The following is a 26,308-nucleotide window of genomic DNA, read 5'->3' on the forward strand; positions in this document are numbered from 1 at the left end:
AGACAACTCAAGGGTAGGAACAAATCACTAAATAATTTATGTCTTTGTTCCTTTGGGGGCACCACATTACCTAAACCACTGGCTACTAAACTAAAGCCTAACTCCATGGAGACATAGAGAAGACAGCTGGTACCTTGTGACAGTGAGTCTGCTCCTTCATACTGGGGAGGAGGGTAGCAGTTGGTGTAGCCGCCCTCACCCAGCCGTGAGCCCAGCTGGCGGCTGTGCAGGTCATGCCAGGAAGTCCCCGCCATTAGCACCAGGGGCTGGGGAGCAGGAATACACACCACACCGTCAACCCAAGCCCTCATTAAAAAAGTAGTGATAAGTTATCACTGAGGAAAATGTAAGTAGAATAAAAGTAGTAAAGCCAAAAAAGGTCAATTGAACTGAGGTTTGTTAACCAATCCATTCTTTGGTTTCCTTCTCAAGAAGCATCATGGTTACCTCGTCTGGTAGGTAGGTCTCTTCGTCTGTGCTGGTTAGAAGCTGTGAATGAGAGTGACAAACATAAAGAACAAACTTTAGATTTATGCTCAAACTCAAATATCAGAACAGAGATTTTGTTGGAAATGTTAACACAGCAGGAACATGTTCAAATGTTCTTGAGTGGTTCCTCACCTCGTTCCTGTCTCCAGGGATGTACATGATCTTACAGAAGCTTGGAGGCTCCTGCTCAGGGCTCTCCACTGGAGTCTCCGGCTTCTCCTCTGTGACCTACCAGCCACACGCGCAATGCTGAAAACCCACACATGCCCCCTGACACACACAAACGCACACACACCAAGCGGTGGGTTGTGGTACCTGTTCCTCGCTGAGGTGGACCCACTTGTGCAGCAAGGCCACCAGGGTGTAGTACAGCAGCAGCAGAGCCAGTGGGTTGGTGAACACAGGCCAGCTAGCGTCAGCGTGCAAGCCCAGGCTGTAGGGCTCTGACTGGTTGGTGTGGATGAAGGCTGTCATGCCAAACAACCTGGGGAGTGTGGGGGGTGGGGGTAGGGGGGTGGGGGGGTGGAAGGAAGAGAGAGAGAGGTCAAAGAGGCTCAAGGGAGGGGTTAGGAGTAGCGGGGTCATTGGTGTGTTTTCGAAGTAGCAGCACAACCGAGAGATGTGAATACTAAACAATATCAAAGTTATCACACCAAACTTGACTCTGGCTCGATGCCTTGGACAGTATCCTCTCACACACCCTCCCCTGCCCAGCCCCGTGGGGTCTACCTGGCGTAGATGTCGTGGGGGGGCACAAGATGCTGGGCCAGGGGCAGCTGGTAGAGGTAGAGGGCCAGAAGGTGCCCAGCACTGAAGATGGCCATGAACACACACAGGGTGCTGAAGACTAGCAGGTTGATGGAGCGCCCAAACACCCACCACCACACTAGGCCCAAGAATGTCCCGAAATACACCCCAGACGTCAGGGAGGGCAGGGCGATGCCTGCAGGGAGGAAAGAGTAGGTATGGTATGTATGAGTGTGGTGGAGTAGGGTTCTGTAGTATGGGCGTTATGGGTTCTGTAGTATGGGGGTACAGGGTTCTCTAGTATGGTAGTAGAGGGTTTTCTAGAATGGGAGTAGAGGGTTCTGTAGTATGGGGGTCCTACCAGCCAGGCCCAGCAGTATGGTGACCACCACCTTCCCTGCAGTGTTCATGATGGTGGACAGGACGAGTCGGACCCCTGCAGCAAACACCAACAGCTTTGTGACAAACTGTGGCGGGGCTGACTGGACCGGTGTGCTCTCATCTGAGGTGTCACAGGATGAGCCGTCTGTGATGTCACTTCCTCCCTCAGACTCTGTATCCGACACTTCTTCTTCCTGCTGTGGTCACACGGACATTGGGTTGAATTTCTCCCTCGCTATCTCTCTTTAGCTCATTTCTTCTCTTTCACTCTCACTCTATCTCTCTCTCCACCTCTCCTGTCCAGGTGCCTACCTCAGAGGAGGTGATGCAGTTGTCATGGGGAGCGGGGCGCAGCAGCTTCTTGCAGAGGCGGAGCAGAAAGAGTCCAGACAGGAAGAGCCCCAGGTCTGGAGCCAGGAGACGCACAATGTTCCCTGGATCCACCACACTGAACCTGGACACACACACACACCCACCCACATGTACAGCAAGTTTATACTCATGCTGGATATATCACAGACTTTTACAATTATTTTAGAACAAGGAAGTGGTCCTACCGTACAATGCCCAGATGGTAGAAAACATTCTCTGTATATTCTGTGGCTGTTGAACAAACACAGCATGGTCTCACTTTACTTGTGACATGTACCTGTCACAAACTAGTTCATTACTGTATTACAGTAGACTCTCATAAAGTCTGAAGTGAGAAAAGAGGGTTAGTTTTGGATTGCTGAACATGGATTAGTTAGTGAGGGAAGTGAGGATGGGTCTTACCGTTCTGGGGAACGTAGGCAAAAGTGATCTGCATGAAACACTGCAGAGCTAGGAAGGTCACACTGGTGGAACAGATCAACACCAGGAACCTGCCTGTCCTCCCTTCATACAGCACAGAGAGAAGGAGGAAAGAAGGTAGAGGGGAGGAGAGGAAGAGAAGAGAAGAGAAGAGAAGAGAGGAGAGGAGAGGAGAGGAGAGGAGAGGAGAGGAGAAGAGAAGAAGAGCAGATGGAAGGTGTAATTGTTGATGATGAGATCAAATGCAGCCATGTAGTCCAGGCTCACAATGTATTCAGTAGGCTACGAGTACCCTGTCTACTTACATAGTGTACTGTCTACAGTAGCCTACTGAATACATATATTACTCTATATTTCTGACACTAGTCTGTGGTACACAGGCCTGGTATACAGACTATATAGGGAGACTGAGACCGAGACAGAGAGAGTACAGGCGTCGCTACGCTATAGACATCGCTGTCTATAACCATTAAAATGGATGGAATGGAGCAGAAATTAGCTATAAAACGTAACAGCATAATTAAAACCTGCTAGCATGGTTCCCCCGTGGAGGATTGTGGAGGCAGATAGATTTGTGGAGAGAGTACTGCAGGATACTGTGATAGGAAGTCATGGAAAACTAATTTGTTATCATCTGACTAGAATACTGCCATCCAGAAGAGAGGTGTTCGTCATTTAAGTATAAATGACGATCTTGACATTGCCGAAGCCAACCCCATGGTGTAATCCTACTTAACTGGAAGATTGAAGATGTGGCCTCAATTAAAAAGTTACTACGAAGTGGAAGTAGGAATTTTATGCAAGCTCTCTGGCTACAGATGAAACCACACCTGCTTTTGAGTAAATAAATAGGGTTGAAACATACTTTAAAAAAGTAATGTCATTGTACATACACATATTATCTATACATATTATGTATAAGCATCTTCCATTCCACCCATCTACAGACTAAGTCTAATCCTCTGTGTTTGACCATTACACACTTGTCAAAACAACTACAGTTACAGTAGGAGCTGAGCCAGCAAATGTGTTTCCGATGTGTGTTTTTTTGACTAAAAGCTTTGTTTCATTTAAACCTTTCCCCCTCCATCAGGTCTAATATGATCTGTTTAATCCCCTCACCACTCTGCCCTCAGAGTGATGTCATGTCAGCATGGTAGCACAGTCTAGAAGCATCTGGAGACATTTAAGAATCCAGAAGCTTCTTAGAGACTCAAACAGGCCTGCATGCAAGAAAAGCATCCACAGATGCTGACACCACTACTTTTAATTCCTCTCAATGTAATTAGTATTACCAGGTTATACATAATTGATAAGCGCTAACAGTCGTTTCCTCTTTACTCACGGCTCAGAATGATACATTAATTCATCAGCATGTATCGTCAATCAATGCCTATCTTTCTCTCTCACACACACACACACACACACACACACAGACAGAAACACACAGACACACAGGTCTTGTATGCTTGCTGTGGCACATTACAAGACCATACTTACTGCTTCCACTATGTAAACACATACACACACATACACACACACACGCACACACACACACACAGACACACAGACACAGACATGCCAGCTAGGTGATTCTCAGATGCGTTACCTTTCATGGAGGTGAGGGTGGGGTTGGGAAGTAAGGGCAGGGTGAGCAGGAACAGGAAATACACCACTGACAGACCATTGTAGCGAAAAGATGTTGCTGAGACAGAAAGAAAAAAGGCACGTCACACACTCCACAAACACATACAAATATGCACACATATTTACTCCACAAAACCTTCGCTCAATCAACAGACTGGAAACATAGGTCAGATATTATTGCAAAGAGGCTTCCCATGAAAAGATCAAAGGTCACTGATATAAAACACTTTAGCTGCAGCTAATCCGATATCGAAACACATTCGTACACAGGTCGCAGAATTGCTCTACTGTATTTTATTAAGTATGTGTAACGACAAACTTTAAAGACAAACTCATTACTAAATATGTGTATGTATAGCGATATTATAATTAGTATCAGAGTTATTTATTACATGTGTTTAATATTTCCCAATAGACAAGAAGAGTCATCATGTTTACACTTTCACAATACACACCAGTACATCGCTACACACTGATCCCGTTTCCTATGGTAACATCATAGGAAACGTGGCCATTTGGGCAAACAAGAATAAACGGATAAATGTATCAACACAACCCAATTAATGCATTTTTTAGACATGTTTTTGTCCTACAATAGTTTAAATCTTTCAGTTAAGTAGACTTGTAACCTCACCACTGTACTCTAATACAACCAACAGCATCACATGTGTAGTTAATAAACTCTCTCCTATTTTCCGGTATCATGCTGTATTCCCATAGCTCACAAAGGGACAACAGGACAAATGTGAGTTCAGCCAGCCCACTCACCTGCTAGCAGAAGGAGAGGAAACATCAGGTTGTACAGCATCCCCACCACCAGGTCCCCTGCCATGGTTGCACAGAGACACTCACGCTCTCTCTTCCTCTCTCTGCTGTTTGGGTCTCACCACCTCACACATCACCCTGGGGGAAGCTCCCCCTTTTTCTCTCTCTCTTGGTCTCCCCCTGTCAGACACTCACAAAGTCGCTCCACCTAGTCTCTCCCCTGGTCTCCCTGCTAGTCAGAGGGGGTTGTTTATCCCCCAATCTCCCCCGTTTTCTCTTCTTCCTGCCTTTGACCCGGTCTCTCCCTGAGTCACACAACCAGAGCCAGCCCTTGTTTCCGCAACTTCAGTACCCCCAGCCTCTACGTGGGGTGCTCCCAGTCCCTCTCAGCAGGGGCTGACACTACAGACAAGGTAGCAACAAGACAGGATCAATAGACCTGAGGACCAACAGACAAAAACTACACAACAACAGTATGAACCGTAGTGTCAAGATCAGATACAGGTGAGGCAAAGTTAGAAGAGATGTTTTAAATACATGGGATGATGTTTTGCTCGCTCGCTTCTGCCTCCTCTATTTATTTCATGCTTTCTACCCATCGGTCCCTGTCTTTCTCTATACTCCCCTTATCGTTGTCTCTCATCCTCGCTGTCTCTCTCTTTTTGCTCTCTCTCTCTTTCTCCCCTTGCCACTTCCTTCACTCTCCCCCCCCCCCCTGTTTGAGTTGCCCCTCCCTCCCATCGCAGTCCACAAAGCCAGTGATCCGGTGTTGTTACCTCACAAGGAAATCTCCTCTCCATCATCAGGTCTGCCAAGATCCCTCACCGTTCATACAGGAAGAAGCAGACAAAACACAGAGGATGAAAGGTCTTGTGTACCTCTGACAATTGCTATCAGTTCAGCACACGCAAGAATGTTCAACCCATCAATGTGTTGCCATAGCTAACCTGCTTTTTGTCAGGACCCAGACATTCCGGAGTCTGATATGTTTGAGGTGTTCTCTGTTCTCAGTTGCTGGATTGTGTGTGTGTGAGTGTGTTTTCAAGGCTGGCTCATCAGTTTTCTCTGGAGAAGGGGAAGTGTATCTAATATTCATGGCTGCTAGTGAGACCATTAGGAGACTGTGACTACAGAAATGAACTGTGGACAGGGCCTTGTGGACAGGGTAATTTGGAGGGAGAAAACAGGGAGAGGGTAGCTAGATGGATCAGGAGCAATGCTCAGCCATCAAACTATTCGTTTTATCATCCTGATCCCTTAAACAGGCACAGCCTTTTAACTGAGCTGGTGACTTGAGATGTGGAAAGTGGACAACCTTTGATCTGTTCCGCATTAATGGCACGTAGCTATATACTACACAGTTTTGCTATGGATGAGACGTTTATTTCCAACATTGTGGATGGGAATTAATTATTGATATTAGTTCTTTAAAAAGATCTAACCACAGACACAAGGCCACAGAGGACAAAGTAGCTGCATAAAGGTTTTTAGAAAAGGGCTCCCTTTTACTCTTTTAAGTACCACAAAATACCTTTGGGAACATGGTTCCAGGTAGACTTTATTACCCATGACTCAAGCTAGAACCTTGTTTAAAAAAAAATACGGAAAAATAAACACAAATTGTTCTACCTGACAGGACAAAAGTGGATGGGACAGCAGTAGAGCAGGTATTGAGTCTCTCAGCAGTTCCTCTGCCCTGACGCTGATGTTGTCAGCAGCACCACTGATCCATGGACGACAAACTGGACCTCAGAATCATACATCCAGTACCAAGCGACACACACAACAGCTAGTCGATGGAAGCCACTGGAACCTGTAATTAGAGAGGCTTCTACACGGACATCCATCTGCTTGCCCATGATGGAAGTTTAAGGGGGAGAGGGGGGGGCTGCCTGATGTACTGGTAATCACATGTTGTGGGGCAAGCTTGTGTGAGTCTCTCATTTAACTAAGAGCACAGACTCCAAATGGCTCTACTCAATAGCTCTACTCAACTACTCAGTCGAAAAATCCCTACCTTTTCTATGAGCTCACTCATTCAATACAAACTGAACTAAGCAATGACCTTCAACTGATCCATAGGTCAGTGTGGGGTTATGAAGCCAGCCGATGGCGAGCTAACACAACAACGTGTGTGCAAGCAGGCGTCCCATACCCAGCCCTGACAAGGGACTCAACTCTGCCCCGGAGAGAGCCACTCAATTATTCTCTGAAGACTACAGAGAATATATACATTGATTATGGGAATGAGTGCTGAGACTGCAGCTCTTATTTAATGGCGGCGGAGGCCAGGGGAGCGAGAGGACGAGGCGGAGGCGCTCTATTACTCAAGCGGAGCTCTGAGTAACACGCTACGGAGGTTCAGGACTTCTGAGAAGCAGGAAGTAGCCCCCCGAGGATGCCTGTCTGTGCTGACAGGCAGGTCTCGTGAAGCAGTCACTACCAGGGTAGTCAGGACTGGTAGTTACAGCTAAACTTGTCCTCAACCGTAGCTAGGGTGACCACCTGTCCCGCTTTGCGTTGTATCGCACAGGATTTTCACCCCTTGTCCCGCACGTCGCATATTGAAAATGCTGGTGCGATACAGCGCAAAGCGGGACAGGTGGTCACCCTAACCGTAGCTCTGGGATTCCCCCAAATAGACAGACCCTGACAGACATACTGGCTTTATCCTTTTATAGAAAGAAAAAAAACATAAATGAAATTTATGAAACTCTTTGAATAATTGGCATACTGTTGTAAACATTGGGGACCACCATCTGCCTACGCCCTCTGACCTCTGGGAGGTTGTCTTGGTCTAATGTTGGTAATGTGTTGAGCCTGCATCTATTTTGTAGAAGCTTCAAATACTAAAACTTGCATTTCCTTGTCTTCTTACAGCGGGCCAAGTGCTAGGGTTTACTCTTTTACTACTCATTTTACCTGATCATGACCTTTACATCAGTCAAGCTCAACCAAGCATTGCATCAAACTGCATTCATAGTGAAGAGGATTTCACATGCTGTTTGACCCATGTTGATCTTACTGTTAATAATTGTGGAGTTGGAACCATCTAGTGTTGAGAATACATAACTGCAATTGTCCCTCACAAGTGTGAGGAGAATATTGTGAAATGTCCCTTTACAGTTTTTTTCAACTGCTTAAACACAAAATCCTTACTTGTCACACCATTTCTGAAACCTGACACTCAAACACCAGAACCACACATCAAATCTGCAAAACCATACGCACATTTTTGGCCTTTGACTCCGTTTTCAATTTCATAAAACACTTTGCAAAACACAAAACACAATTCTCCACATCACACACAACATTCTGACAGGAAGCATCTTGATTTCATTTTTAAAACACAACCAATCAAAATGCCACACTAATTCATCAGTGCCTCACACTAACTCCTCACATGTGCAAGCACTCATTGCTTTACTAAACACCAACCAATCATGGCTTTAGAATAGGCCTATAAATTGCCTAATTTGAGTTGATTTACTGTGGTGGTATAATTTGAACCTTTACTGTAGAAATTATGACAGGTATGTAACAATCTGCTGTAATGTACACATCTTCTAATGTACACATAATAGCTGTTTGAGCACAACACATGGTATACTATACAGATACATATATTTTAGCACCCATGCATCCATTGACTGCAGTGCACTGCATGATTTGTCACAGTCTGGTGGATTACTGTATCATACTGTGCAACAGTACAGTGACTGTAAGAAGACATTCTGACAATATTGTAGAAAATAGTATATATTACTGTATGCTACAGTTCATGGCACACACACACACACATTTTGTGTGTGCAATTCTTGGATTTGTGTGTAAAGTTTTGAAAAAAAAGAGGAAAAGTAAAAGAAATGTGTGTAAGCAGTTGAAAAAAACTGTAAATCTGATCTGGGTTGGGTCGGTTCAGCATGTTTGAGTCCGGTGGGTCAGGACCAGGAGATATATGGTGCCTTGTGCATCACATAACTGGTATTACTGTAACATCATTCATGTACATACCATATTACATCTGCAATAGTTTGCTCAGTCTCTCTGCTAATTCAAACTGTGTGTGCTGTCAATTATTTGACTATCAATATGTTAGATTGTAGACAGGACAGGAGAGAATTAGTGACAGTGTGTGTGTTATCTCAAAACTTACCAGGGATTTGTGTTTTAGAATGCTGGTGTTTTGGAAGCATGGTCTTTTATTGGAATCCCTGAGCATAAGACCGAAGAGAGAGAGAGAGAGAGTGGGGTGTGGGGTCCTTGAACCCATTGGGACCTGACAAGACATTACAATGTGTGGCCACAGGGTGTCAGTCGAAGGTATTTTTGCTCCTTGCTGCATGGCCACCATGTTCAGCACCAGGAGGAATGGGCTGCTGCTGCTGTGGTTCGGACAGAGGACCTGGCTACTCTCCACACTGATCTGGCCACCTGGAGCCACTAACATTAGCCTACACTGTCTGGAAGGAAAGACAGAAGGCGCACAGGCTACTTTATGGCCGCAAAGGTTGTTTTAATAAATATATTTCTATTTGACATGCAAAGCGAAGGCACTCAGCACAAAAAATCAAGGTCCCCCAAAACTGCCATTGGCCCCGGGTTGAGGGTCCAGTCAGCCATTTCTTTACAGGGGGCGCCGTTTTCTCCGCAGAATGTCGCCATGCTGACGTTCTGAGCTATCATGTGATGGAGCTCTCGGTTCTTCCCAGGGTTCAATGAGCGCTGTTTGCCCCACCCCGTCTCTTCAGCGCTGTCTATCTCTATGTACTATTCCCGGAGAAAAGGGGAAAATAATACCTTCAAGAATAGGTTATTCCCTTCTCCAACTTCCACGATCATCCCGGGAGGAAGCAGCTGTCACAGTGGAATGTGTTATTATAGCCTGTGTCATATTTGTGAATGTAAATGCACATGTAGGCTCAATCTACCACTCGGTTTAAAAAGGAATATAAAACTGAGACTGACAGCGGGCTACAGGCTACCTGCAAGAAACGGGAAAAATTCGAAGGATTTTAGCATTTTTGTCACGTTTTGAAGAATCGAAACCAATCTGAGAATGAGTTGGATACTAACCGTACGTTATTAGGAGGCTTGCTCATGTGAAGAGGGTTAAACATTTCAGCAACAAAAGAGAAGACTAAGAGGGGCCTTTGGATTGAGAAAAACCAGCAAGGAACAGCCATCGCAAATAAGGAGGAAAATCAGGAAAATTCAATTATTTGGAGGATCTAACCCTAAAACCGGAGTCACAGTTAAGGCCTTTGAACATGTTTTGCATATTATAAAGGAGTCTAATGAAGACGGAAGCAGAGAAATTGTTACACATGTAGCCCGTTTAGGTGTAAATATTTTTCTAGTGTCCCTCTGTCGTCACTGCGTGGGGAAAGACAGGCTTTACGGAAATACATTGAAAACACCAATTTTCTTTAAGAAATGCTTTTTGTAACCCGTGTCAAAAAGATCCGTGCCATTTGACAGTCGGAGTTATTCTGTCATGCCGAGTTTGGGTAGCTGTCACGGGCAACAGTGAGACGTGAGACCCGGGCCGCTCGTGAAATAAAAATAGGTTATTTATGTTGTGTTCATTTGGAATCATAAGAAGTAAAAGCGTATATTAACACATTAATCTGTGGATTATAATCTTTATCGGTACATAAAAACTACACGTGAGGAAGGAAAACCCGAAGAGAATTGACAAAACTGAGAAGGCGGCCTTGATGTCGTCACTAGCAGTATCCTGGCCCTTCTGACAGCAGAATCTAGTGAAAATACGCATTATGGACACATAATTCCCAACCAAGGACGGCAACATTGTTACACAGACATTAGTTTGACTCAACACTAAACTTCAAACTGTATACATGTCGTTGATATTGCTCCCAAATTCGTGGGTCAAACGAGGGATCTAGAATAGTTTGTTTATTTATTTATTTTTTCCACACACACCCCCCCCCCTCCCCTGGACCCCTTTTCTTGCGGGAAGATGGGTTGTTTGAGCAACAGTAAGACGGAAGACCAGCGAAATGAGGAGAAGGCTCAAAGAGAAGCAAACAAAAAGATAGAGAAGCAGCTTCAGAAGGACAAACAGTTATACAGAGCAACACACAGACTACTACTTCTGGGTGAGTTCATGAGAAACAGGTACCAGATCTGGTGCAGGCCAGGCTGGTTCCAACCTATAGTTTTCGTTCTGTAAATACACTACACTGTGCTATCTTACGTGTGAAGTGGATTATTGAGTTGCCAAACTTGGAACTCCTGCATTTTGTACTGCTATGGTTGAGTGTGTGTTACAAGCTGACATTCACCTCCTCAGCCATGTGTGTACAGGAAGATAACTTTATTCACCCACAACAGTAAATCAGATATATTGTTGCATTCCAAACATTACCAGTGGCCTATTAGATTGTTACCCCCTCAACATGTGGTTGTTCGTGCGTGTGTTCTTAGGAAGCACAAATGCAACAGCCTGTTGCTATGAACACAGGCCTGCCATTATGAGTGAAGATTTTGTAGCTAACTGAGGGCTATTCCCATTCTTCTGGTCTCTACTGTCTCTTCTGAACTCTGCTTATAGTACAGTGTTATCATGCACAAGCAGTCATAATGTACCCATGTGAATGATAATATTTGATTGGAGAATGCCCATGAAGAGTATATTAAATGACATACCGGTATTTCCTACTTGGAGAAAGTTGTGGTAACAGCAGGCAAAAGCAGAAGATAACCATAACAATACCTGTTTAGTAGCACTGGCTGCTTACTGTTTACTTCTTAATCACTGTCAGCCAGGCCTGCAGGTGATGTTAATGGTGTCAACTGTAAACTCTCTGGTTAATGTGGCAGAGTTCACATGATGATTTTTATGACATTCTACATCAAGACTATCATAAGGGAGGATATTCTCCTGATGTCATCTGATGGTCAGATCTGGGCTGGAGAGCAAGTTCTCAGATGCAGAAGACTGGTAGTTTTGCCAGATAGACTGGTAGTTTTGGTAAATAGTCAGTTTTGACAATGTGAACATAAGTGACAATATTCTGTCGTTTGGATGGCTATACAGTCTTCATCTCAACTGTTTATCTGACTTTTTACCTCAGTATTAATTCTCAGCCCTTGTCTGCAAGCTGTGAACTTGTTCACCTAGCAACCAGTACCTCAAACCAGTCATAGCTGGCCAGGTATGCTAACCTGGTCAGGTGCTGTCTACTATTCCTGGATCATTACACCAGTCCTGCCCATCTTCCAGGATGGGAACTATGTTTCTCAAGAAGGATAGAATGTCATTAGGAGTTGTAGTCAGTGTGGTTTGAGTGGCCATGGATCTTTTATGTTGGCTATAAGAACCCCTAATAACCAAATATATAAACCTGAAAGGCCTTTACATTTGCGTTTGTGTGGCTAGAAGTTTTTTGTGGTGATGTGGGATACCTCATGGTAGATGTGTCACTTTGAACTCTGAGACTGTCTGTCCACTCCAGTTTTATGTTGTGGTTCTGCCGTAGAAGACATAAGTAATGTATTTGATGCCAAATATGTTCTAATATTCATATCCCTTCTCTCTCTCCCCTCTTTCCATTTATTTCTGGATCTCACTATCCCAACTCTCTCTCCCTCTTACACTTTATCTCTTTCTCACATGTCCTTTCTCTCTCTGTCTCTATCTATCCATCTATATATCTATCTCTCTGTCTTTCTTTCTATCTATCTATCTATCTATCTATCTATCTATCTATCTATCTATCTATCTGTGTCCCCTCCCATCTCTTTCTTCAGGGGCTGGGGAGTCAGGGAAGAGCACTATAGTCAAGCAGATGAGGATCCTGCACGTCAATGGCTTCAATGCAGAGTAAGTATCTTTCGGTCTGAAAGGTTCAGATGGAAAGAGGGGTGGTGCTACCAACACTTAGGCTGTGGTTTCAGTCTCAGCTTGGATCTCATATGGTAATCCGGGCATGTTTTGATGGACGGGTTATTGGAAGGGTGTCTCAATGTCGACATAGAAACATGTAGTGTGGATCAAACAGAAATGCGTGTACAGTACTTCTGTCTATTTCTGCAACGTTGAGAAACGTTTCACCATGCTGGATGCACAATTTAGTTTTAGAGCAAGGTGAGGGAGCTTCCTCAGGCGTGTTTCCCTGTGTGTGTGTGTGTGTGTGTGTGTGTGTGTGTGTGTGTGTGTGTGTGTGTGTGTGTGTGTGTGTGTGTGTGTGTGTGTGTGTGTGTGTGTGTGTGTGTGTGTGTGTGTGTGTGTGTGTGTGTGTGTGTGTGTGTGTGTGTGTGGGTGGGTGGGTGGGTGGGTGGGTGGGTGGGTGGGTGGGTGGGTGGGTGGGTGGGTGGGTGGGTGGGTGGGGGTGGGTGTGTGTGTGTGTTGAGGTAGCAATGGAGCCTTTCTGACTCAATCTGAATTCTTAATCTGAATACCAGAACTACACCAGTCACATCTGTTCGAAAAAGGGAAATTCTGACAACTGTTGTTGTACTGTTTATCAGGACAAATTGTATTTTTAATCAAATTTCTGGAAGTGTTCAAGAGTTCCTTAAGACTAAACAGAAACCCTCTTCATGGAATGGGTGACCTGTGGTGTGTTGGGTGTGTGTGTGTGTGTGTACATGGTCGTCCTTGTGTGTGAAGATCCAGCGCTGCGTCTAGCAGATCAGCACCTAAGGCGTACAATGGCGTGTGATCCATCTCGTGACTCCTCAACACTTGAAACTCGTGTGTTTTTGTGCTCCACCAAAAACACGTGTTCTTGCTTGTGTTGTGTGTGTTAGTCTATACCAGCACAAATGTTGTGGTCACATCTGTAGTCCAGATTGATTATGGTGTTGTTTTTTGCCTGTCTACATAGCTATGTATGAACTAATTGTCGTTAATAAGTATGTATTGGTGGCATCCTTTGAAAGTACCACAGAAGAGGTGTGTGTTGTAGTCCTGTCCCTGTGTTGTAGAGTTCATCAGGAAGTCCTGAAACATGAATCTCCCCTATTCCTCACAAGCTTCCCATTTTCTGTCTCACTTTCTCTCCCCTGCATACACACACATTCACACACACATACACACACATTCACACACGCACACACATCTGAGTGTACACACACTGCTTTGTAAGAGCCATGTGATTTTTAATGACTATCATGTTGAAAATGTAAACAAGGCCTTCTCAATCTCCCTCCTAACCCAATAAACAAGAGGGCGTGTCCACCCGCCCCCCGCCTTTATCGTTCCCCCCCTCTCTTGCTTTCTCTCTCTATCTCTCTTTCTCTCCTTGTTCTGTCGAACACAAACATTTTCAATCCTTCTGTCTCACTCACCATACCTCTCTGTCTTCTTGTCTCTCTCTATCTCTCATTTCGTGTGAACATCCAGGTCCTCCACTTCCCCCTAGTGTATTTGTGGTTCTGTCTCAGATACTTACTACAGTCAGTCACTTCTAGAAGGTTCTCCCCTCTACCAGTATTAGCCCCCTCCCCCCAGCCCCCCTCCCCAGGCAGGTCAGAGAGAGGACCATAGCCCCCCCCCTCCCCCATCAGGGCTGCTGTTATAGTGGGCCGGTTTGGCTCTTTCAGGTACGGTTGAATGGGAATAGGTTGAGATGGAAAACACTTAACTTTCTGTTATTCCCTTCCAGAGAGAAAAAGCAGAAAATACAAGACATCAAGAATAACATTAAAGAAGCTATAGAGGTAAGTTTTTCCATACAATGTCAACCCTTTGACAGGGATAACCACCAAAACAATGTACTGTCTAATAAACCTAGAAGAATGACAACAATGTGTGTGTGTGTGTGTGTCCTCCACTCCCCAGACCATAGTAACAGCTATGAGTACCCTGACGCCCCCAGTGCAGCTGGCCAGCCCAGAGAACCAGTACCGGATCCAGTACGTCCTCAGTCAGAAGGAGCAGAAAGACTTTGAGTTTCCATCCGTAAGTAGAACCACTAGCCAGCCACACACACACACACTCTTTGATTGTATTGCTCTTGTTCTCTCTTGGTAATTGGAGTCGAGTGCATACACGTGTGTGGTTGCATGCGGGTGTGCTGTGTGTAATCACAACCCTGGCCAGCTGCCCCCAGGTACGCTGGGAGCTCTAGACCCAGGCTGCTATGTGAGCTGTTGGAGCTCTAATGAGCGCAGCGCCTGTCTCTGTGGTATCTTAACCAGGTAATAGAGAGAGCCGAGGGACGGAGCCAGGAGGTCCCACATCACCTCAGTTTTATTGTCAAGCTGTTTAACACCGCTAAACACCCCCACTGGGAGCCACACCAGGCCCCCAACCTCACAATGGCGCCTCAGAGCACGCTTTTGTGCTTCTTCGTAGACCTGGCCTGTTTTCCTTCTGCTTCCTTAGACCTGAGCTGGGTGGAAAAAAGATGGACATGGAGAGTTCAGTTAGCCATGTTTGATCGTCCATGACACCTTGTTCTATTGTTAGTTAGTTGAGTAACATCCCTAGTTGCGGTCAGATTACACTGAATCCCAAGGGGGTCAAAGCTGTTCTCAGAAGGCCGAGGAAGCCTCAGTAGACAAAAGCCATCCAGTCCACTGCCCACCCCTCTTCCCCCATGATCATATCTACCCTCTCCTGGTTCTGTCAGTCTGTCCTGATCCTCTAACTCTCTCTAAGCCATCTCCTCCTCTCACCTCCATCCTGACTTCCCAGTCATGTCTCCGCCCCACTACCTCCTCTCCACACATACCCCACCCCCCACACACACACACATCCTCCCACCCCACCCCCCCCCACACACACACACACATCCTCCCCCCCCCCACACACACACACATCCTCCCCACCCCCCCACACACACACATCCTCCCCCCCCCCACACACACACACATCCTACCACCCCCCCCCCACACACACACACACACACACATCCTCCCACCCCTTCCACTCCTCCTCCCATCCTTCCCGTGAGGCATAGAAGGAACCGGTTAGACGGGTCACCTGATCTCAAAGTACAGCAGGTTGAAAAAGTGAGAGTAGGACATGGGGGGGGGGGGGGGGAGAAGGAGGGGAAAGGACCGAGGGGATGAGTGCAGGCAGCCACTGTAAAATACATGGAACTTCAGAGTTGGTATCCCAGTTCACACACAGGCGGAGTTTCTGTGCTGCTGAGTTTGTTTCCGGAGTCTGGCGTATACGTAGGACACAACCTGATATTTGTCATCTTTAGATGCATGTCCCCCCGGAGGGGTGTTGGTCTTACAGCTATAGGAAGACATGTTGATCGTCCAGATGCAGCTAGTTCACCTGATTGGTCTATTTTAATGAAAGCAGTGCCTGTGATGAACACAACACACAGCTGTCTGTCTGAGGAGAGGCTGACATGGAAATGATGGGAAGGAAACAGAACTCACTTCCCTCCAGACGGCCCCGCACAACCGACTGAGGAAAACAATATGGCATTGAGTCTCTGTCCCCCAAAGAATTGTGGTTAGCCTTCTGTAATGCAATAAGGAGTCACCAGAAAGGGAGTTTTTTCTCTCCGTAAGAGCATGACGGATGATGAAGGACGACTCTGTTACCAAGGCCTGTGAGGAGGAGCTCTTGAGAAGAAGTGCATGCAGGAAAGGCTTTCTCTACTGTACTTCCGTCCAGTAAGCCCACTGTTGAACGTGGTATACCTGCGTGAATGTTATGTAAATAGGGGAAGATGATGTCCTGATCACTGTTCCTGTCAAGTGTCCTTTGCGTGTGTGAGCGGGTGTGCGTGTCTTTCATGTGTGTGCTCATGTGTCTATGTGCGTATTTCCCTGTCATTAGAGTAGACAACATCTAGTACTGAGTGGTCACCTGTGTGGACATTCCCTCCTTATGCAATAGGTGTTGAACCAGGAAGTGTGTGTTTGGCTTGGAGATAGGACAGTTGACCTGTGTGACTCACCTGTTGACACACCTGTCGTCATCAGCCTGACAAACATCCCACAAACATTTAAACCAAATTTGTTTTAAATGTCAGAAAAGTCTTGTAAATTGTGTTTCCATCCTAGAAGTTGTCTACGTAATCTTACTGTCTATGACCTAAAAAGCAGTCCAGCTGTCAACTAGACCACCTATGCCAGTCTGTAGACTAGGCCTTATCAGGAATGCTACAGTTGGGATGCTAGCTAGGTCTATCTGCTAGCTACATCTGCTAAATGTTTGCAATCTAGTATCATTTTAGTTCTGTCTGCCAGCAAGGTCTACTACATGTTAGCTATATTTCCTGGCTAGGTCTGATAGACGTAAGATTTTCTTACTAGTTATGTCTGCTAGCAAGATGTGCTAGATGTTTGCTGTAACTGCTAGCTAGGTCTGCTAGATATGATCTGGAAAGGTCTGAAGGATGTGTGCTGTTAGTTCTGTCTGACTAGGTATGCTTGGTCTGTTTCCTGAGTTTCTGTTCAGGTCTGCTGGTCAGCTAGATTTGATAGATGTCTGACAGCAAGCTAGGCCTGCCAGCATGGCCTGCTAGGTTTGCAGGTGTGGTAGCTACAACTCTTAGGTCATCTGGGTTTGTCCGGTCTGTCTCTGTAGGATTGTGTATCTCCATACCCCTATTTACCTTTACTAACATGTACACAGGCCTAGGCCCTGCACAAAGCACACAGCATGTGTTGTCAACAAAAGATACCACACACTCCGATGTCCTCCAAGAGATTGAAGACAACAGCTCTGGCCCTCTGCCTGTTCTTCACTTCTTGATTCAGTTGTAGATGTATTGGTTTATTGTCACAGATATGGTATTTTATTTATTCTGCATGTTAATGCTAATATTGAATTTCTATTTATATATTTCTCTTCTTTTCTTCCCTTCTTCCTCTCTTTATTTGGGTCTCTTCTTCTCTACCTCCTCTCTTCTTCAGGAGTTCTATGAGCATGCCAAAACCCTGTGGCTGGATGAGGGCGTGAGGGCATGCTTCGAGAGGTCCAACGAGTACCAGCTGATCGACTGTGCTCAGTAGTAAGTATTACACAAGACATGACCAGACACACTGCCCAAATAGTTGAGGTGCTCTTGATTGAGATCTTGTGTTACTGCCACAATTGAATCAGATCAAAAGTGATCCAATTTGTGATCAAATTTGAGTCAAAATCGAATTCACCTCCCGTATTTGTTCAGTGTGTTTGCTCCAGGTGTGGTCCCTCCAGGCCTGGCATGGGTTCTGTGTTTGACCCATCAGGTTGAGGAGGGTGTGTTAGTGTTCTGGTGGATGGGGCAGTGTCTGGTTCTGGTTAGGCTGAAGGACTGAGTTTAAAGCTAGATTCCAAAATTGTCTTTACTCCTCCACCCTGTCCAGACACTCCGTGCACACACACACACGCACTTTTTTACGCTCCCGAGGTTGTCACAGTGGCCATTTACACTGACGCCACGCTATGACATCAAGAATTTCTTCATCAACACTGCCACCTCCACTTTCTCTCTGTCTCTCTCCCTTTCTCTCCCCATTTTTTTCCTTTATTTGTCCCTCCCCCCTCCATTCTTCTGGAGCTGTACGCTCTTTCATGGCTTTCCTTTTTACTTATGCTTTTTTTGCTCACATTCAACTTTCCCCCTTCCCTCTCTCTGTATGTCTCTCTTGCTGTCTCTCTATCTCTGTCTGTCGCTTTCTTTCCCTCTCTTTTCCTAAGCTGTGAGGTGTAGCATTCTATCACCTGATCTTGGATATTTGCAATGACAGAGACCAAAAATGGCAGCTCCTGAGTCATATGGAGGAAGAGAGGGAGTTCTAACCAACACAGGGGGGGGTGGGAGGTAAACATCACTAAACAGCATTGGCTTGAGCCTGTTGGGTTTTCTGGGAAGGTGGTGTGATGTTTCATCTGACACCGTTATGTATCTAGTAGCATGGCGTGTGTAAGGATGTTTGGAACAGTGCTGTGTATTGTATTGGTGTAGGAGACCCCCTCCCCTCAGGTGGCATAGATGGTACAGTCCAATCTTTTGTTCCCTCCCTCCCTCTCTCTGTCGTTCTCTCCCACTCCGCAGTGCTCTCTTGCTCACACAGACTGTCCCGCTCCCTTTTTCTCTCCCTCCCTCTCCCTCTTTCACAAATGCCTCAGTCTTTTCTTTCTCTTTCTCTCTTTTTCCCTCCCTCTCCTTTTTTCTCCCTCTCGCTGGCCCTACTCCAGTCACACAAGATTTGGAGCTGATAGTCTATTTATAGCGCCTGTGGTTCTGTCTCCATGGCAACCATGCTGGAGGCCAGGGCGCTAGGGAGCTATTTTTGAATCTGCTCTGTAATGTCAGACTCTACTCTTTCATTCTCTCTATCTTTTTCTTTCTCTTTATGTAATTTTTTCTCCCTCTCTCTGTCGGTGACTCCCACACATTAACACACTCATGTCCTCCATCTTTTTCACTCCCTTCTCTTCCTATCTGCTCCCTCCCTTCCCCTCTCTCTTTTTGTCTGTCTCTCATCCTCCATCCTAACTCATTCTCTCTCCCACTTATGTAGACATGCGAGTTATTGAAAGTTCTTTAAAAGGATGGAACACGCAAAAGCCATGTTTACTCAGAATCTTACTGAATTCAGAATTGCAAACTTGTCACGAATGTAGTTTTTTTGGAGTGGATATCCCATAGCAGAGGTTGCTCTTGTGTGTCTTGTGGTCATCTCTGTTGCCACAACAAAGGGTGGTAATGCGCATGTGTGTAAACAGAGTCACGCTCTCTCCTTCTGTCTCGACCACTCTCTCTCTCTCCCTTCATCTGTCTCTCCACCTCTCCCTGCTCGTCCCTGGTGCGTCTCCACCCAACTGTCAGTGCAGACTGGTTCCAGCCTTGTGTCTCACCTGGAGTAATTCCTGTCACATTTCACCCCAGCCCGCCACATTCCTGCTTATCCAGCCTTCTGGCATTCCTCTCTGCCTCTTCACACTGTGGCCAGCATGCCAGTCTCCTCACACACACAGTCTCACGCACACACACAGTCTCCTCACACACACAGTCTCACGCACACACGGCTCAAAGACTGTGTGGAGGTCACTAGACTCCCATCAGCCCATCTTAAACAGAACTGCCATAAATGTAGGTTAGTTAACCCTGCAGTGACTCCTCTGGAATTAAAACTGAAGACATAGACGTTCTATAATGGACAGAGCAATGTACAAACAAGGTTTATTCCAGCACATAGCTTTTACACTTGTTTAAGCTCTGTAGGTCTGCTGTTCTACATCATCACCAAACATCAGTTGAATTAGGGTTTTGTTGGGAATTAGAATGTATTCTCTTTTGAAGCTCTTCACAAACCATAACTCACCGCATACAAATAGAGACAAAAATACTATCTACGGGGCATCCTGAAAGTATTTACAGTGCTTCACTTTTTCCACATGTTGTTATGTTACAGCCGTGTTCCAAAATGGATTAAATTCATTTTTCCTCAACATTCTACACACAATATAATGATAACGTGAAAAAGTTTTGAAACTTTTGCAAATCTCTTAAAAATATAAAACTCTAAAGTCATATGTAGATAAGTATTCACAACCTTTGCCATGACACTCAAAATTGAGCTCAGGTTTATCCTGTTTCCACTGATCATCCTTGAGATGTTTCTATAACTTAATTGGATTCCACCTGCGGTAAATTCAGTTTATTGGACATGATTTGGAAAGGCACACACCTGTCTATATAACTGCCCACAGTTGACATTGCATGTCAGAGCACAAACTAAGCCATGAAGTCCAATGAATTGTCTGTAGACCTCTGAGACAGGATTGCATCGAGGCACAGATCTGGGGAAGGGCACAGAAAAACGTCTGCAGCCTTGAAGGTCCCATTGAACACAGTGGCCTCCATCATCCATAAATGGAAGAAGTTTGGAACCACCAGGACTCTTCCTAGAGTTGGCCGCCCAGCCAAACTGAGCGATCGGGGAGAAGGGCCTTAGTCAGGGAGGTGACCAGGAACCCGATGGTCACTCTGAGAGAACTCCAGCGTTGCTCTGTGAAGAAAGGAGAACCTTCCAGAAGGACAACCATCTCTGCAGCACTCCACCAATCAGGCCTGTATGGTGGAGTGGCCAGATGGAAGCCACTCCTCAGTAAAAGGCACTTGACAGCCTGCATGGAGTTTGCCAAAAGGCACCTGAAGGACTCTCAGACCATGAGAAACAAAATTCTCTGGTCTTATGAAACAAAGATTGAACTCTTTGGCCTGAATGCCAAGCATCATGTCTGGAGGAAACCAGGCACTGCTCATCACCTGGCCAATACCATCCCTACAGTGAAGCATGGTGGTGGCAGCACCATGCTGGGGGATGTTTTTCAGTGGCAGGAACTGGGAAACTAGTCAGGATCGAGGGAAAGATGAATGCAGCAATGTACAGAGACATCCTTGATGAGAACCTCCTCCAGAGCACTCTGGACTTCAGACTGGGGCGAAGGTTCATCTTCCTACAGGACAACAACCCTAAGCACACAAGATAACAAAGGAGTGTATTTGGGACAACTGTGAATGTCCTTGAGTGGCCCAGCCAGAGCCCAGAGTTGAACCCGGTTGAACATCTCTGGAGAGATCTAAAAATAGCTGTGCACCGATGTGTCCCATCCAACCTGATGGAGCTTGAGAGGTCCTGCAAAGAAGACTGGGAGAAACTCCCCAAAAATGGGTGTGCCAAGCCTCATACTCAAAAAGACTTGAGGCTGTAATTGCTTCCAAAGGCGCTTCAACAAAGTATTGAACAAAGGTTGTGAATACTTATGTACAGTACATGTAATATTTTCGTTATACATTTTTGCAAATCTATTAAAAATACTCTGTAATTATGGGCTATTTTGTGAATAATTTTGAGAACAAAGATTAATTGGATCAATTTTGGAATAAGGCTGTAACATAACCAAATGTGGAAAAAGTGAAGTGCTGTGAATACTTTCCCGATGCACTGTAAGTAGTACCCTTTGGTGTAGTTCAGTTGTTATGTAGATAATTACCTGTAAGGTTGAACGTTATGTTGATAGTTTTTTCAATGCTGTCTGATTGGCTGCCTTGCTGTCCTCCTCACACCTGTCTCTCCCTGATCTCTGCAGCTTTCTTGACAAGATTGACATTGTCAAACAGAATGACTACACTCCCACAGACCAGGTGAGTTTGTTTGCGTGGGAAAGGGTGCGTGTGACAGTGTGTGCATGCGCACACTCCTGTGATCATTTTGCATTGTGTGTCTGACTGTGTGTGTTCAGGAGGTCCTCAAAACCTGACAGTGGTTTCCTCTCTGAAATTCCTGATGCAATGTATACAAAATGGAGGATGTAACCTTCTACCCTTCTGACAGGATCTGCTGAGGTGCAGAGTGCTCACTTCTGGGATCTTCGAGACGAGATTCCAGGTGGACAAGGTCAATTTCCAGTAAGTATAATCCATGTAAAGTATGGTGCACAGGAAGTAGAATTCTTGCAAGTCAGAAGTCCTGGTCCAGGTATGAATTGAAAATACATTATTCACCAGTGCGTGCCTAGGTGGATAAGCTCTTTAGATGTGATTCCTAGTTTACCTACAGGGTGGCGGTGCTAGGCCAGTCTCTTTGACTAACTTCCTGTCTCTCTCTACCCCCTCCTCCCCTCCAGCATGTTCGATGTCGGAGGCCAGAGGGATGAACGTCGGAAATGGATCCAGTGCTTTAATGGTAATGTTTCAACTTCCTGTTGAGAGATGCACCTTTATGCACTGACACAACTTAGATTTCAGGTTCACACAGAGTGATACAGATATGTATATCTCATATTGTGCTTAAATCCTTACTCTTTTTCTCCCTCTTTACCTCTCTTTACTTACATTGTATGCTCACTCTTTCTCCTGCTCCTCTGTCTGCCTCACACACAGATGTAACGGCCATTATCTTCGTGGTGGCAAGTAGCAGCTACAACATGGTGATCCGGGAGGACAACCAGACCAACCGTTTACAGGAAGCCCTTAACCTGTTCAAGAACATCTGGAACAACAGGTAACAACTTACCACGCGAGCGCACGCGCACACACACACACACTCACATTGTGTATATGTTTTGAATACAAATTTGTGTGTGTGTGTCTAGGTGGCTGCGGACCATCTCCGTCATCCTGTTCCTGAACAAGCAGGACCTGCTAGCAGAGAAAGTTCTGGCAGGGAAATCCAAGATAGAAGAATACTTCCCAGAGTTTGCTCGGTACACCACACCGGACGATGGTGAGAAAACACACACACACTCACATGAACCATCATCCACTGGATGAGTGCTTTATCACATTCTGCCACAAGAGGGAGCCACTTAAGTTAGTTTAACAGTTTTCATCTTCATCAGTTCTCTCCTCCTCTTCCTCAGCATCACCGGAACCTGGTGAGGACCCTCGTGTCACAAGGGCAAAGTACTTTATAAGAGATGAGTTCCTGGTAGGTGCAGAAACACTCATCCTGTTGTTTTCATAAACCAATCACTATGAATAGCTTGCGGAATAGACCTAATCCTTCCTGTGTGCGTGCGTGTGTGTGTGTTCCACAGAGGATCAGCACAGCCAGCGGTGACGGCCGCCACTACTGCTACCCCCATTTCACCTGCGCCGTTGACACAGAAAACATCCGGCGCGTCTTCAACGACTGTCGCGACATCATCCAGAGGATGCACCTGAGGCAGTACGAGCTCTTGTGATGGGAGGGGGCCGAAACACAGACTCTGGACCCCCCCCTCCCCCTTCCCACCTATGGTCTACTCCTGTTTCCCCCACCCTACCCCCTTACCCCTGGCCCCTCCCCCTTTCCCACCCCCCCACCACACCTCCTGACCTGCAACCTGCTCTAGTCTGTGTGGGTGTGGTCTGTCTCCAGGGCGATGGCTGAGGTCAGACTACAGATACAGAGCTCCACAGCGCCGCCTGGAGGGTGCATTGGGTCACAGCATATAGAACGGAACTCTACTGTACTTTAGCACTGTGCTCAGGACTTGAATCCATATGAATTCACACACACACACAAACGCAACTATCTCCCAAACTCTTTGGTCATTTATTGTCACGTAAATTCCCTTTGGCAAACACACACAAACACAGACACACACCACACATTCTCTCACAGAAACAGACATCTACACCTGCTCTCTTACCCTTAAATACCTGCTTGCATACAGAAAAAGAACACGCTTTAACTGGACTGCATGGGCAGGGTGAGCCCAGAGTTTTACCTGGTGTCTACCTGCTGGCTAGTTGGCTGGCTTATGGGACACCTGGCTGGTTGGCTAGCTGACTGTCGCAGTGACAGCGGCTGGAACAGAGGCTGTTTGTGAGGAAGAGGAGGAGGGACCATATCTCGGTGAGATCTAAAGAGGAGATCAGACACACCCATGGCAACAATGACGATGCCCTTCCTCCTCTCCGGGATGGTCACCTGACTTTGCCTTTTTGGTACAACAGGAAGAAAAAAAAAAGAAAAAAAAAGGCCAACTTTTACTGAACTTGGTGGAGAGCCAGGATCCTGACTCTACAGTACAGCACCATCTACGTTACAGATCTCATTAACCCTTCTACCGTCTCCACAGTTGGTTTGTCTGTGTAGACTGTTGTGCCATTGTGCCCTGTGCGCTCTTTCTCTTAAATACACTCTTCCCTCTCTTCCCCCCTCCACCCATCACCTCTTTCCCCTTTCCTCTCTCACTTTACCGTATCCTGCACTGTTACTTTACTGGCGACGCTCTTTGTTTTGTTTTTAGAGAAAAAAGTAATCTTGAAATTAAGACGAAGAAGACAATGACAAATGGGACACTAATCTTTACTCATGGTGTCATTCCCCCCATCCCTCTCACCTTCCTCAGTCCCTTCATCTCTCTCTCCCTTCCTCTTTCCCTCCCTCCCCCCCCCTGCTCTTTGTATGTCTATCTTTACTTTACTGCTCAACTATTATTCTTGTACAGACTGTAAAATGTATTATTTTGTACAACTTTATTGAAAAAAAATAACTTTTAGAAGATCCCTGTGCCTTGATCACGACTGTGCGTGTCTAATGAGCTAACGTGGGTGTTATACTGCGCTGTATGGCTTGGCCAGTCCCCCCTCCCCCCTTCTCTCTACAGGGGGAGGTGACAACATTCGTAGCTTTGGAGTTTTATTTCTGTCCCCGCCCCCTCCCCCCCACCCCACCCCATTTATGATTTCAATATCTATTTTGGATCCATATACCAAAAAGGATGAATATATGAAATGTATATGGATTTTAAAAAGTATTTTATTAGAATCAATGAACCTTGACACAAATTGTACACTTTAATACAGTGTGTGTATTGCTATGACTTAAATCCTTTTCAATGGAGGTTTTGTTCAGGTTTGTTGCATTAGCGAACATCTGCAAATGACATTCTGAGGGCGAGTGTTTATTTACCATTTTAATTTCTTTTCTTTTTTTAGCTTTAAGGTAAAAAGGTGATGAGAAATACCCAAATGCAAGACATTGCTTGTTTCTACATGAATCTTTTTCTTTTGCTAAAGAAAAAAAAAAAAAAAAAAAAAAAAGTCCTATTGTTTTTTTGGGGTCCTTTAGCGTTGCACAACAGACAGGCTGTACAGTATTACACTTACACTTCAGTGCCCAACTTTGACTTTACTGTGTACATTGGATATGGCTCTCATCCTTCAGAGGTGGAGCTTGGAGAAATAAAGGTTTTTGGTGCAGACAGCCACAGGCCCGTCCTTACACACACAAACACACAGCCAACCTGGACACTGACTGGGTCCACATGTTTTACAACCCAGGTTAATAATAGGGGGTGGAGTTTCCCCTGGGCTCAAACAGGTAAACCAGCCAGACACTCTTGGCTTCTGTAACATGGGTGCCCTCTTACCTGTGTTTGACCATGTTGTTGTTAAGGTCCTTGCATCCTCACCCAACCACTGGCCACAAAGCACTGTGTCTGTCTCACTAGGAGTTCTGTTCTCACTCCATCCAAGCTCAAATCAAGTGCACCTTGACCGAAAAGCAGATATTTGGAATGCAGTACAGCATATGGTCTCAAATACCACAGTTCAATCTATGGCATATACGTATATCAGCAAACTGCACTGTGAGATGTCCTTGCAAAATAAGTATCACTGCACAGGAAAGGTGCAGTGTTGTGTGAATAGTATGTTCTTTCTCTGACAGAGAGGAACCATTTCAAGTATGTATTAGTTTTCATACACCTGGTACCCCCAGCACAACATGGGTGCCGACAGTAAGGGATTAAATCAGGTAGCCTAGCTAGTGTACAACACATGTTGCTTCTACCAAGCATGGTGTCGGGGTGGATGATTATCTGTATTTATAATCAAATTATTCCTGACACTAAGCAGCATCATTAGTATCAAGTGGGCTGTAGCTTCGATTCCAGTGAGGCATAAAGTGACCAGGAGCAGGACAGGGCAGTAACTCATTTCTTTTCTAGATATTTCTGATTTGACACAAGAGACGTGTCAGTGTAAGTTGGACCCGCCAACTGACGTACGTGACGTCGTTTCGTCACACGTAGTCCTTCCTTCATCCATTC

At 45.6% G+C, this 26,308-nt stretch overlaps 1 protein-coding gene and 1 long non-coding RNA gene across 2 annotated transcripts; one reads left to right on the forward strand and one right to left on the reverse strand.

Annotated features, from left to right (window-relative positions):
- Nucleotides 1–133: 133 nt before the first annotated feature.
- On the reverse strand, nt 134–709 carry LOC134018387 (uncharacterized). The gene is made up of 3 exons (XR_009929934.1): nt 622–709; nt 448–489; nt 134–266 (listed from the first exon to the last, which is right to left on the reverse strand). It is a non-coding gene; the product is annotated as an uncharacterized LOC134018387 (long non-coding RNA).
- An 8,781-nt stretch (nt 710–9,490) lies between these two features.
- gnas (GNAS complex locus) lies at nt 9,491–25,336 on the forward strand. The gene is made up of 12 exons (XM_062458302.1): nt 9,491–10,946; nt 12,601–12,673; nt 14,460–14,514; nt 14,636–14,755; nt 17,683–17,780; nt 21,854–21,908; nt 22,099–22,172; nt 22,391–22,449; nt 22,647–22,767; nt 22,859–22,989; nt 23,126–23,193; nt 23,303–25,336. Exons 1-12 carry the CDS (start codon nt 10,808–10,810, stop codon nt 23,447–23,449), a joined length of 1,140 nt encoding a protein of 379 aa, XP_062314286.1. The 5' UTR covers nt 9,491–10,807; the 3' UTR covers nt 23,450–25,336.
- Nucleotides 25,337–26,308: the final 972 nt, after the last annotated feature.

This window comes from Osmerus eperlanus, chromosome 4, assembly GCF_963692335.1.
Source record: "Osmerus eperlanus chromosome 4, fOsmEpe2.1, whole genome shotgun sequence".
Classification (NCBI taxonomy): domain Eukaryota; kingdom Metazoa; phylum Chordata; class Actinopteri; order Osmeriformes; family Osmeridae; genus Osmerus; species Osmerus eperlanus.